The following is a 14,803-nucleotide window of genomic DNA, read 5'->3' as shown; positions in this document are numbered from 1 at the left end:
CTTAACCCTCAATTGCTTAATTGTATAAGTAAAATGTAATAGTGGCTATGAAAATGCCAATCTATGGTCATCTACAGTGACCATACACATTTTAGTTAGTGTTATAGTTATAGGCATACAGGATTGAAGTCTTAAAAGTTAAGGATGAGCAGAATCTCCCTTGCCTGCTTACAAAGCGTGGCCAGTTTTGCAAATTTGCTAGTTGCAAGATGGTTTGTTTTCTTTGCTGATGCCAAGTTTGGCTAGCATTGATTCCAGGAGCTAACATAATTGGCTGGCAGCAAATAGTATGTGTGTATATATATATATATATATATATATATATATATATATATATATATATATATATATATATATATATATACATAAACATCCCGTGAACACAATGTCACACAAAACCTTTCCTTTTTAAATACAGGTAGTCCTTTGAGTTAGATTGGAGATGTATTTCAATGACACCATCGTAACTAAAAAGTATCATTAGTTGAGGCATGGCCTAGCCTACCCAGGAGTCTTAAAGAATGGTTAACAGTATGAGGTAGTATTCTAATTAGTTAATAATTTAATAAACTACAGTACATATTTTAGCAAAACAGAGCAATTTACAGTACCGTAATGTATGAACTTTACAGTATACAGTAATCCCCCGCTTTACAGAGGTCCGAATCTCGCACCCCTAGTTTATTGTGGAATTGCATTTGCCACATAACTAATTTGATTTGCTGATTTTCCCGGCCTCTCGCGGATAACACTATAGACCAAAAAACTTATTGAGAATTGTTTTTATGGAGTTTTATGTTAAAATAAACATTATTAATTATAAAATGTAGTAAAATGTTAATACAGTACAGTACTGTATAAATAAAATAGCATTTATGGGGTGGCGTCTGTTTATCCCGTTTTTTGATTATCGCGGGCCGTTTTTTGGAACGTAACCACCACGATAAACCGGGGATTACTGTATATGTATGAGGCAATGGCCGCATAGACGAGCACCGGTTTGCAGTGGAAGGCGGAGTGGATGCGCTCTGTTTCAATGTCCGGCAATGTGGATAAAAAGGAGAAAGACAATAGCTAAAATCGGGCATTGAAACACCAAAAACCCAGAAAAATATCGCTATCTTCATTGTAATATCGAAAAATGGTATAAATTGTTCATCATAACTTGGGGACTACCTGTACTTCATTACAATTAAAAGTAGCAAACATTTGACTATTCATAACATTGTCAACCACTGCCTGTAAAATCAAATCAGTTCAATGGTGCAGATCACTGCCAGCCATATTTCAGTTTTTAAAATCTGCAAGCTAATTCAATCAAATCTTTTCATAACATCGCTTCTCAATCCAGATACACTCTCAGCCATGTCACTTAAAAGATCCCTACCATTTTTAAACGCTATCACTATGTATGTATCATTCCCAATCTGCAGAGTAAAGATCATCACCCTTGTTGCCAATAAATTACAAATCATGAGCTTGAGACTTCCAGGGCCTGCTGCACCATAGGCTCCATGGATATTTCCAGTTTGCATAATTTAATGCTATTTTTTAGAAAGGTTATTATATTCAGGAAACCCCTTAGACCAGTTAGTCATCAGTTCACCAGTCGGCTGCTTTCTACTTCAAAAAGCCTTCTCATTGTGTAGCTTCATTATGGAGGTGAAAAATGATCCTGACTGTTGTCGTAGTCACCATGATTCATCAATCTGAAGTAGCATTAGATTGTGTGCTATTATGCCCTGCCACTTGCTTAAACGGAAACATTACTGTCTTTAAAAGGTGCAATAACACAACGCGTTGGACGGAATGCTGTTTGGAAAATAAAACATGCAATTAATAATGGTGCCCATTATCTGTGTGTGGTGTAAAAGATAATGTAAGATGGCTCCATTTCAGCTCAGTGGGAGTTAACCGAGAGGTCAATGTTGACCACTGAGGTCTTTCGGAGCGTGCTCCAGGAATGGATCTGTTAAAGCAGCACTCAGCCGGATCACACGTGAGAAATGCTGACTGAAAAATCAATGGTCACAATTCAAACATGACACAGTGTTTAAAGCTAAAAATAATAGCGACCGTGCAACCTCGTTTCCAGCAGAAGTACTACTCATTTAGCTCAGGTGACAAAAGACCTTCCACATCATCAACCTAATTTACTGCCACTGCTACAAAGTAAACCTGTAAAAGCTGGATTAAAACCATCCACTGTTTTTTAATCCAAGTAAAACCTTTGGTGCATCCAACATCAAAGACACGTCTCGCAGTGTTACCGCTTTCTCTTTCATTAGCTAATGCTTTGTCATAAAAGAGTACTTTTTTGGAATAAAAGAAGGTCGGGATAGTAAGGTCGTTAAAGCCATTGTTGGACCTGAGGACTGAGTCAGCAACATCCAATCAGGGAAAAAATATTTTTATGCTACCAGACAAGATCTCACAAAATGAAATATCATGTACTGATTTACAATATAATATAATGATATGGTGATGTTGCAATATGAGAGTAAATATAAATAATAAATAAAATAAATAAAAAAAAAAACGCAGAAAAAATTATTGGTGCTCTCCAGGACCTGTACCATACAAGAACCAGAAACCGGGCAGAAAAACTCACTACTGACCCTTCGCACCCTGGACACAACATCTTTCAGCTCCTCCCTTCTGACAGGCGCTACAGACGTTTGTTCACCAAAACTGCTAGACACAGGAACAGTTTCTTCCCCCAGGCAATCAGCCTCATTAACAACTCACCATAAATATATTCCCTGCTTTATATCATATCTATATGTACTGCAATATCAGAACTGTCATCACATTATCCGTATATGTAACACACAATATGGCTGCTATATATTGTATAAAGTCCAAAATACTGTTATTTGCACTACCATGCACTCTCACACTTTATTTACATCACTGATCTGTCATATAATCCGAATCCCTATTTAATACTCATAGTGTCTATATTGTCCCACAGTCTTTATTGTCTTGTATAGTCTGTTTTTGTCTTGTCTTGTCTGTTTTGTCTTGTATAGTCTAAGTTGAATGTATAGTTTTATTTATGTCTGTACTTTGAGAGTCACCAACAGCTGAAACCAAATTCCTTGTGTGTGTCAACACACTTGGCCAATTAACCTGATTCTGATTCTGATATAACCAGAATTTAAAATTTAAGATTGTACCAGGATTTTTTTGGTGATTCATTTGGAATTTGAGCAAGTAATAATGTAAAAGCCTCGCTTATGGATGTAACATAAGTAAACATGGTTGATTACGCATTAGCATTCTCTGACTAAGCTTTCACTGAGGTCACTAACAAGGGGGAAGTAACTTGCATGGAAAATAATATTTTTTTTTTCTTCAGTTTTTGCTGTTAGTAGTGCTAAAGCAACAACATTCTCTGAGGCTCAAGAATCCAAAATTGTAAATCGTTTCTAAACTTCTTAATTGCTGGTGTGGTCGCTTTACATTTACATTTATTAATGATTGCCTGAATGCAGCATGGAGCTATACGTGTGTGTGTGTGTGTGTGTGTGTGTGTGTGTTTTGTTGCTGCTGATCAAAGCCCTTGCTTCTTTTTCTTAACATGCTAGCATGCTAGTGTACTGGCTTGGAAAAACAGAGAAATGTGCTATATTATTCCTCTGTAGCTTCTCCCAGTTTGAGGCACAGAGGAAGTTACTTCTTCCGAGGAGGAAACGTGGGCTGAATTAGGTTTGATTGTTAATTAAACTCCACATAATATTGTATAGTGAATAGCTACTTTATTATCCAGCCTGATTTATGCATTAGTCAGAATGACATACCAGATACGATGTGATACTGTACTATATGCCCTAATGTTTCACCGAAAGTCGAGTTGGAAACAATATTAAAGCAATGTTTCAATTCATGGCTTGAAGTGACTTAAAAACAGATGTTTCTTTAACATTTTACATTTGCATTTACATTTAGAGCATTTATAGTAAGTCTGCTACAATACTGTGTGCAAAGTGAACATAAATGTTTGCAATTATTTCATTATAGTCAACTGCAGTATCTCTACAATGCATTTGAAAAATATTTAGACCCTTTCACTTTTTAAAATTTTGTTATGTTGCAGCCTGGTGCTCTTCTTCTGCTTTTGGCTTCTCCCATTAGGGGTCGCCACAGCTGATCATCTGCTACCTGCATGTCTTCCCTCACAACATCTATAAACCTCCTCCTTGGCCTTCTTCTTTTCCTCCTTCCTGGAGGCTCCATCCTCAGCATTCTCCTATCGATATACCCTATATCCCTCCTTTGCACATGTCCAAAGCCTCTCAATCGTGCCTCCCTCACCTTGTCTTCAAAACGTCCTACATGCATGGTCCCTCTAATAAACTTCTTTCAATCGTTTACTTTTTTAAAAATTAATAATCTATACTCAGTACCCCATAATGACAATGTGAAAACAGGATACTATAAATGTCTATAATTAAAAAAACACATCACATGTACATAAGTATTCAGACCCTTTAATCAGCACTTAGTTGAAGCACCTTTGGCAGCAATTACAGCCTTGAGTCTTTTTGGGTTTGACAACAAGCTTTGCACACCTGGATTGGTAGATTTTCTCACATTCTTCATTGCAAATCCTTTCAAGCTGGTGCAGGTTGGATGGTCTATTTTCAGGTCTCTCCAGAAATGTTCAACAGGGTTCAAGTCAGGGCTCTGCTTGGACCACTCTAGGACATTAGGTTGTCCCTAAGCTAATCCTGTGTTGTCTTGTCTTCTAAATCATGTCCAATCAAGCTTTTCCACAGGTAGACTCCAGTCAAGGTGTAAAAATATATCAGCATTGATCAAGAGAAATGGGAGGCACCTGAGGCTCATTTTTAAGTGTTGTTGCAAAGGCTTTGATAACTTATGTACATGTGATATTTTATATATTATAATGTACAGACATTTCAAGAATTGTGTTTTCACTTTGTCATTATGGGATACTGAGTATAGATTAATAAAAAAAACATATCAGGTCACAGATGTAGATGTATTTAGAGCGTCAACCATGACCACTATAAATTTTATGTTAATCATTAGATTTGGCCACAGAGCCTGACTGCTGCTCAGTGCTGATGTCAGATACTCAGCATGAGGAGCTTTGTGAAGACAGCAGGTGAAATCCTCATGGCTGGGGCTCTGTAAAGAAGAGAGAATGTGTGTGTGTGTGTGTGTGTGTGTGTGAGAGAGAGAGAGAGAGAGAGAGAGAGAGAGAGAGAGAGAGAGAGAGAGAGAGAGAGAGAGAGAGAGAGAGAGACAGGTCTAAGCCTACCGGATTGTGGAAAAGTGATCTGGCAGACAATAGGCAGACAACAACTGGAGTAAAGCAGATGGTTGTGCAAAATGGCCACTGTAATTAAATATGCCCAGAGACAATACCAAAAATGGACATAGTTTCACATAAACTCAATAATTTTCTCCACAGAATAAAACAAAATATGTCAAGAGGCAGCAAAGGCTCATCCTTAGGGACTGGTGGGCAGAAACTGCTATTGATGTCAGCTTTATATAGTCCTTATTCACAATCATGTACATATTTGAGTGACCAATGATTCATAAATTTGCAAATTGGCAGATATAATCCAAAGTTCTGCCGATTTGACCCTGGATGTTCCTGGATGTTAACAAATCTTAAGACAGACTGCTGAATAGGTTTCGTTCTTTTATTTTATCTAGTGGTCAAAAATGAGAACTGGGAGCAACAAGCACTAATAGAGACAAGTCAGCAGACAGAACAGTCAGGAAGATTTAAAAACTAATTTTAAAAGCCACCAAGGCAAAGTACCTGGGATATGCACAACCACTTCTTTTGTAATATATACATATATCACGTATAAGGCCCAATACAAAATTCCAATACAAATGACCGAAGGAATGGATAAAAAAAAGTTATGGTCATGGTTATTTTCACAAATAGACTCAAAACATTTAATTTCGAATCTTTTCAGCTAATTTGAAATGGAGTTGGAATAGACATTTGCTAATACAAAAACATGAATCCTGGTTAATAATATTAGCTTTTCAGCATTCACCTTGCATTCAATGTTAATACAATATGTACAGTATTGAAGTTTGAAATCTAAAATACAGCTCTAAAGTGAGCTGTTACAGTTTACAGTGGATGTTAAGGGGTTACGACACATAAAATGTTAGCCTTTAAGATACTTTAAGTGTGATAGGCTCTCTAAATGTAGTCAAAAATTAATTTAAAGCTATGTAGTTATTAATGTCATCCTGCCACAAAATAACACGTCATAATTATGTATACAGAATAATATGCTTATGTTACTAAAGCTTCATTTGCCTGTTTATCATCATGCAAAATGTAGGTATAAATCCTCAAATTTGCATTCTTAACAGAAATATAAATAATGATTTGATGCTGTAATAAATAATGTCACTCAATCCAGCAACCCGTTTAGGAAGTGTGGTCCAAAAGCATTGCACACAGTTCAATCGCTTAATTTTTGGAAAAAAGGGGAAAATAATTGCTAAAGGATCTGTAAATTAAGTATGGCTTAATGCAGAATTTAAGAGACCTGTATTATGTATGTTGAGGCATGATGAATTATGCATGCAGATCATACACTGGCTTTTTTTGCAGAAAAGAATCAAACTTAGGACCATGTCTTCACTTTTAAGGAAAGCCTAAAATGGTGCATGCTCACTTTTTTGACATAATTCCCAAAAATGTTTTTTTGTATTGACGATACATATAAATGATACATACACATGATACATGTATCATATTTAATGGGCTCTCATGTCCAGGAAAATCTTTTTTCAGAGGTTTGCACCCTTGAGTTTTTGACACAGTACTTTTCAGTCATACATCTTATATCAGCATGCCAATGCATCGAACAACACAAACAGAACAGATGGTGTATGAATCCATCTCCAGAGAAGGATAGTGAACAATTTCCACAAACATTCATCATCATGCATGAGCAGGATCAATATGTAGCTTCTCGAGTATTCTACAGTCGATCCACAGTCACCTCACTCATGCAAGACTTACAGGAACATCATTCTGTAAGTCCATCATCCTGTAAGCCCCATTTCAATGAGAACCATGGCAGACTGAGCATGAGCACATCCAAGATAACCCAAGGGATAAAAGCTAGTTTTAGCTTTTCTTTACACTTATGGTAGATGCAAAAATCAAGTAGATGTAATCCGTTACTTTCCACCACTGCAATTTGTTATTTAGAAAAAGACATAACATCATGGTTCTTTTTGGTTACATTTAATGCTGTGAAACATCTGTAAAATGTGTTAGTTCTTGTAATCACTTACAGTTATAAAATTATACATATTCAGTCAATCAGCTTTTCCTCTCTTGAAAGTCAATGAGTTTTTTTATGCAGCTCATGCAAATTTCTGTCCTGAAGACTTTCCTGTGGCTGAACACAAACTGGACACTGGAGACTCCTTTTATCATTTTTTATTATTATTATTTTAAGCCTTGGAATGTGTATAGTGTCTGCCAAAACTTCAATAAGCATTTTGTTGTTAAAAAAAACAAAAAAAACTTAAGCTATATTTTTGTCACAATCTTGAATCAGTTTTATTACGTTGTTGCATTCTGTCTCATTTTACACTCACCTGCAACTTTAATCAATTAAAATAAAAATCAATTAGTCAATCCTATTAGCAAATTCTGTGGCCAATTCTAAACTACTAGAGTCCCCTGGTTAAGGCATTGGATTTGGCATTGGAAGTTCAAATCCCAGCACCACCAAACCAAGCTGCCCCCACTAGGCCATTAAGGAAGGCCCGTAACCCTCAACTACTCATTTGTAATTGTAGTCTGGAAAAGGGTGTCTGTCAAATGTAAATGGCAGGAGTGCAAATGCATGACATTTTGCAGATAATGCAAGTATCATGAATGTGGAGGAAAAAAAACTATATCACTAACTTTGACCATGGCATGATTGTCAGAAGGGCCGGCTTGAGAATTTCAGAAACTATTGCTCACACGCAACAATTAATAGAATTTACATAGAAAAGTGCAAAACACAAACTAAAAGATTGACCTGACAAGAAGAATATGGTAACTCTAATAACCACTATTTACAATGATAGTAAGCACAAAGCACAATATGTCTACCCTTGAGGCAGATCGGATCAACAAAAAAAGACAACATAAGGTTCCATTCCTGTTAAGAAGACTCTGTAGCTACAGATTCATCAACACTGGATGTTGAAGATAACCGGAACTTTTTCTACAACCCTACTTTTAAATCTGACTACATTTTGTTTGTGCGATAAAATAAAAGAAATGAAACATATCTCTTAAAATTAAACCTATACATGTTACACTATGTTGCTTTGCACAAATCGAACATGTATAGAAATCAGCTGCAGTCCCATTTAACAAGAGCATGCCCTTACACTGACAGAGCTCAATTACCTCCTGATTAAGTGCCAGCTGCATCATGCCATCCCTTAGTTCTTTCTATATTTCAATCTCTTACTGTAGGCAATGCAATATTGACTTTCCATGGAGTCTTTCTCAAAAAATCTTCCTTCAGCCGCATTCTCAAGACAAATTAATGGCATATATTAGCAATTCCCCCAGGGACCTGTCATTGCAATCTCAAGAGAATATACAGTAATTAGTGCCTCATACACATCGCTCTCTCATAATACCTACCAAAAAAAGTGGCTCAAGCTCCTGGTCTTGTAGCTTCCAAAAATGATGAAAATAATTAAAACCAAGTAACCCAGATGCAAGGAAAATATTTCCTTCCCTAAGTGCATGTCAATCAACAGTTATTCTTGTCTTTGTGTCATGCAGTTATGCCAGAAAGATCTTGCTGCTGGGAATTCACGAAATGTGTTACTTCAAAACAGCTGTGATCTTCGTAAATATAGATAATGGTTTGGAGAAAAACTATATAGTATCATTATTGACTTTTTGTATACTTTCAATTCTTACGTATTAGCCTAACCCAAATTTTGACTATTAGAATAAAAAGAAAAAGAGAAAAATATGGTCTTTTCTCTAATATTTGTTGTATTATGTGCCAAAACCCAGCAGTTGTTAACTAAATGACTTGAACAAATAAACTATTAGGTTTGTCTGTCAGCTAGTTCAGTTCTTGTTCAGTTTTCTCCAATACGGTTCCAGGAATCAGTTACATAGACACCAGAACATGTATGAAAGATATCCAAAGTTTAATAATAGAGAGATGCATATACAGTGGTCCCCCGGAAGACCCACGCGAGTTCCAAAAATCCGCAAATCAGCGTATTTTGGACGCACCCCCGCAGCCCCTATGGTACCTTAGTGAATTCATCTAAACATTATGCCACTTTAATACAGTAGTGTTTTCAAAAAATGTATGAAATGTCTTAGTGAAAACATAGTTTAAAATGTTATTCCTAACTTTCCTAAACATTTGGTCCGCTGTTGATTCCCGCAAATTTTAAGATAATCCGCAACTTGCTGTTAGTTCGTTTCCAAATGAGAACCCCCGAATTTTCTGAGCTGCGAGTTCCGAACCTCGAATTATTGACTGTTGACTGTATAGACCTCCGTGACGACTATGGGACTATTGCATTGCATATCAGTGCATGATAAACAAAAACTTTGTTGAAGGTCTTTCTGTTCTTGTTACAAATCTAAGCATCTATCAAAAGAATATGACAATCGCAGCATGACAAAATGCAGGAAAAGGTAATAGGAAGAAGTCACACAAACTAGGGAAATTATCCTGGTTGAATAACTAAATAAGTGATTTGGAATTTTAAATAACATAAAACATCCAAAAAACACAACCAGGATACAAAACCCAGCATACCATTTATGAATAACAAATTAAGGAAAATTGTAAAATAACAGGTCTCTATTTCAGAATTTACTACCTCTTTTTAAAATTCACTATACTATTAAATTATATAGCATACAGAAATTATTAGCAAATACAGTACATTGAATTATATTAAGTTAAATGAAGTATGAAATGACATTGTTAAGACACATTATTCAAATATCATGGCAAAAAAACATCGGTCACAAAAAGGATGTTTGGTCACACAATTTTGTTTTCCTTTATTCAGTATCATAAAAATGTTCCCTTCACTTGAGCTAGAAGACCTAAACCTGTTCCAGCATCACAATGCCTGGGCACAAAGTGAGCTCAATGAACATATGGTTTACATAGAATGGATTGGAAGATCTTGAGTGGCCTGCTATAGAGCTCCGACTTCAACCCTATTGATCACCTTTCGAATGAATTGGAACGCTGAGTGCACCCCAGTTCTCCTCATCTCACCTTTATCAGCACCTGACTTTAACAAAGCCCTTGTTGCTAGATAAGTACAAATCTCCACAAGCACACCCTAAAATAAAGTGGAAGATCTTCCAAGTAGACTGCAGTTTATTAAAAGAGCAAAAGAGGACTAAATGTGGAACACAAACTTTTTCCATATTGAACATATATATACTTTCAATACTGTATATTGTCAGGAAACATGTGTCAATATTCCGAAGTTAAAACTATTTGAGTAAGAATGTTGTGGTTTTTACCACTGGGTTGTGTGCTAAATAACCATGAATGTGAAGTTCGATTGCAAAAGCTTTTAGCGTATATCTGCTTTCGAAACATTTTTAAAACACAAATAAACTAGAGTGTTTATTTCTTTATTCATTTATTTATCTACAATGACTGATCAGGATCACAGGAACACTCAGTTTGGGTAATACACATGGACAGAATACCATGATACACACACTTACAATTAACAGAGCGAGTCCACTCACCTGCAGGTTTCTAGAAGGAAACTACAGAATCCACAGGTAACTCTCGTGGACACAGAGAAAATGCAAAAACTCCATGTTGACAAAAACCTGAACTCAAGATCAAACCAGGGACCTAGAAGTTGAATTGAATTGAGTCGTGGTGCTGCAACACTCCCTGTTGCACCACCATGAGTGTTGCATTGCTTAAAGGAAGAATAGACAAACTGTAAGTGTAATTTTTTTTCCACACCCCAAGCCACCAAACTACCTTTTGCTGATGATGACAATGAAGCATAACAAATATTACAACTGCATAAGAAAAAATGTACATGTCTCTGTTAAAACCTTTAAAAGATCTGCATAGAAACCTTCAACAGTATCAGGGTTATAAGCAGACCCACTTTAAGAAGCTAAAAAATTTTTCTATAAATAAAGTGTGTAGCTTTTTATTTTGTACACTTTAAGTCTGTCCAAACTTTTGAAATGTTCATGCATTTTCCTGATGATCCCGATGTCACTGATCCTTCATACTGTATTATTTTGCTGTGTGCAACCTGAATCCCAATTAAATATGCTTTTTAGTGATGTGTTAATAAAGCACAAGCTTAAATGTAATACTTTCTAATGTATGCTTTTTCTTTTTAATTGGCACCATGTAAAATGCTCAGCGATGTGACACTTGATAATGTTTCTACCATTATGTGCAATTTGGTGAATGAGTAAGAAAACTTTCGTCTCTTGAGGAACTTTATCATCATTGTGGAGTTTTCTCATGTTCTCCCTATGTTTATGTGGGTTTTCTCCAGGCTCTTTCTTCCACCCAGGAACACACTGGGTGATGAATTGGTTGTGATAAATTTCACTTCAGCATGAACAAGTGTGTGAAAGTGTGTGCGTGCATGGTGATGACTTCCAGTGTTCCTGGAATAGACTCCGGATTCACCTCAACCCTGACCAGGATGAAGCAGTTATTGATGACAAGTGAATGATTGAATGTTATATTAAGTTTACAGGACTTTAATTAAGCTGACTAAAAGATAGATGCAACAAGTCGACAGGAATTTATGAGCAGGCTGGAAAGTGCAAAGTCATTTACAGCAAGCTTTTATATGCACTAAATGTAGCACTTTTTTCCCTCCATAACCTTTGTGTGCTTTATAAACTGAGCACACACAGTAAGCTTGGTAATATTTCCAAAATGACTTAAGATTTTAATACACCAAATTTGCCTCTTTAATTAAGAATCCTTACAATTATATGCTTGTGTCAATCAGCCTTTAAGAGAAATGTTGAAAGAAGAAAAAAGGGGTTTTATGTAGCACCCCGGACAGCAAAAAACGAGAAGTCCACTCTAATTGTCCAGCCTATATATACATAGAGAGGAGAGCGCATGGCCCAGAAATCCTTTCTGCAGAGGACCCGGCCCACCATCTGGGCAGATGAGACCACTGCAATGAAGAAAAATGCAGCTGTTTCCTCCCCCCTCGGTATTGCAAGCAACACTAGAACCGAGCGAAATCTTAAAGTTGAAATGTGACAAGGAAGCCTACACCTGCTAAGCATAATTATTAGTGTATTAGTATATGAATGAGCATGATGGTCCTTTCAGATAACTGACCAGATAACAGCCAGGCTCGCTTAACAACTAAGAAATCCCTTTCATTTACATTTATTTCCACACGTCTAATTCATCTGCAGAGCTGTGAGCTTCTAGCCATGACAGTGATGCCTGAGATTTTCTTTCCCAACTGCAACTTGAGCTTTACTTGCTACTAACTGTGAGAGATATGTGATAACTTTACTGACAGTCTGGAGGATTTGAATCTGATTTGTTGTCTAATATTAAGATATTTACACACAGATGCAGTGCGCAAGTGTGAGGGAATATGTAGAACTGTGAATATGTGCATGGACACTGCATGTATCTGTGTGTAATGATGGTCCAGCAATGCAGCAAATGTACTTCAGCATTCAGTTCCAGTTAAGCCAGATATTTTGGAGAGCCTTGACTATACTCAGGCAGAGGCACATGGACAAAGGTGGTCGCAGAGCTTTTATATATATATATATATATATATATATATATATATATATATATATATATATATATATATATATGAAATGATTAAATTGACCAGCTCGAGCCAAGCTTACCGCAGTCCTCGCACAAGATCTTCCCGACGTCTTTTTTCAGATCCTTGCCGCTGGCTTCGAGGGGCGCGTACGACGCCCTGAACACCAGGGGCTCGTCGGTGGGGTCCATAAAGAAGATATAGCGGTGGTCGTTGAGCACGCGCGCGCACGGCCCGCTCGTCGGGCCCAGCTCGCGCACGGTGACGAGCTGCTCGCGCTCCAGGCCGCCGCTGTGCCGCGGCCACACGTCGAGCACCTTGACGTCCACCCGGTAGGGCTCGGCGCCCGAAGCGTTGTGCGGCGCCGACTGCACGCGGCCCTCGATCACCACGGCGGAGTGGCGCGCGCGCTCCCGCAGCGAGCTTGGGCTCGGGGAGTGGCACGCGAACGCGACCCCGATGACCAGCATGGAGAAGGGCACCGGCTCGAGCCTCATGCCGCCTGCTTTGGCTCGGCGCGGGCTCGGGCGGGCTGCGAACGGGCTCCGGTAGCACGGCGGCGCGGCAGACCCTGCGGAAGTGTCCATGCCATCGGGGATGCGCTGCTGGGTTTTTTTCCCCTCTTGAGAATCTTGCAATTGGAGAGGAGACGGCGGATAGCGGAACGGCCAAATTACTCTGGGCTAAAAATCTCCCCAGTGCATCATTCGGATGAAGCGCATTGTGAGAGAAATGCAACGAAATTAGTGGATTGGCCCTCGTCCATGGAAGCTACACAGCCATATATAGCAAGTATCCGCAGTCTATCTTTGCCCCAAAAAATGCAGTGGTGTAGTAGTGAGCGCGCTTATCGGCAGCAATGCCTCCGTATCGCTCAACGCAGGAAGAAACGAACGCGACACGCTGCGATGCACGATCGATGTCCGCTCAAAGTAAAACCATTAAAATCCACTTCCTGAGTGACAAAGCTCGGGGTTTATTAATGCATCCGGTGGCAAACTGTTCCCCTGTCGTGTCCCTCGTGGCCCGTCTCTGTCCGCTTACCTGGTGTCGCGCGGACGGAGCGGGTGGAAACGTGCAATAATTCTTGCCGCGCCAACGACACATTCACCGCACACCGAGTACCGACTCACCTCCGTGTGTGTGTGTGCGCGCGCGTGTGTGTGTCTATAGTCTCCCAATGCCGCGGAAAAAATGAGCATCAATCCATGATCTCTGCCATCACAAATCCATACGGAATAGGAGCGCAAAAGCAAAATGTCTGAGGATGTGTCGGAGGATGCGACCGTTCCTCCACTAATATCCCGCTCCTTTATTGATGCGCGGCGACATAATCGTTTACAGCGGCTTGCGGCTGATCAGGCGATGAAACGCGTCACCGATTCTTCAGCAGTTCTGAATGAGTTTTAGTCTCGTTCTATCGCTAAATCATGTGCTGCATTCAGGTCACATTCGCTGCTCGGCCTCAGAGAGAGAGAGAGAGAGAGAGAGAGAGAGAGAGAGAGATGGAGAGAGAGAGAGAGAGAGAGAGAAATGATCGTGAGGCGTTGCATCAAATCCATACATCTGACATCCGCTGCATTGCTACAAGAAGGCAAGACATGCATTATCCCAATGTTTCCAAGAGGATTTTTTAAGCTTGCATGTACAGTCTGCGTTACAGGAGAGAAATACCCAGTGGAGATGATTAAACAAATGAGGCTAGTGAAACCAGGCGCTAGAGTTTATACAGTAACAATGAGATGAAAGGCTATGAATGCACGAAACGATTCCTACAGACGCTCACTTCTAAGGAAGGAAATGAAGATCGAGTACGAGGCAGCTGAACCTGTGGAGCCGCATCAAAAGATGTTGCTAAATATTCACGAAGAGCGACCTCTGCTGTTCCTTATTCGTTTACCATCAGAGCAAAACTTGCTCTTGAGTTGGTAATTAGGTTGAGTCAAGAGAGGGAAAGCAATTAGTG

At 38.7% G+C, this 14,803-nt stretch overlaps 1 protein-coding gene across 6 annotated transcripts in view; it reads right to left on the bottom strand.

Annotated features, from left to right (window-relative positions):
- Nucleotides 1–14,227, bottom strand: part of nrg2a (neuregulin 2a) — a 95,877-nt gene extending 81,650 nt beyond the window's left edge. For 2 of the 6 annotated variants that reach the window (XM_046867568.1, XM_046867572.1), the window contains exon 1: nt 12,920–14,227. In XM_046867568.1, coding sequence (XP_046723524.1) covers nt 12,920–13,424 — 505 coding nt within the window. In that variant the 5' untranslated portion in view covers nt 13,425–14,227. The remainder of the gene's footprint in view (nt 1–12,919) is intronic. The other 4 variants (XM_046867570.1, XM_046867573.1, XM_046867569.1 and 1 more) reach the window with 2 other exon arrangements.
- Between the last annotated feature and the right edge of the window lie 576 nt (nt 14,228–14,803).

The sequence above is a fragment of the Silurus meridionalis genome, chromosome 15 (genome assembly GCF_014805685.1).
Source record: "Silurus meridionalis isolate SWU-2019-XX chromosome 15, ASM1480568v1, whole genome shotgun sequence".
NCBI classification, from domain to species: Eukaryota; Metazoa; Chordata; class Actinopteri; order Siluriformes; family Siluridae; genus Silurus; species Silurus meridionalis.
This window is presented reverse-complemented; position numbering and strand designations above follow the sequence as displayed.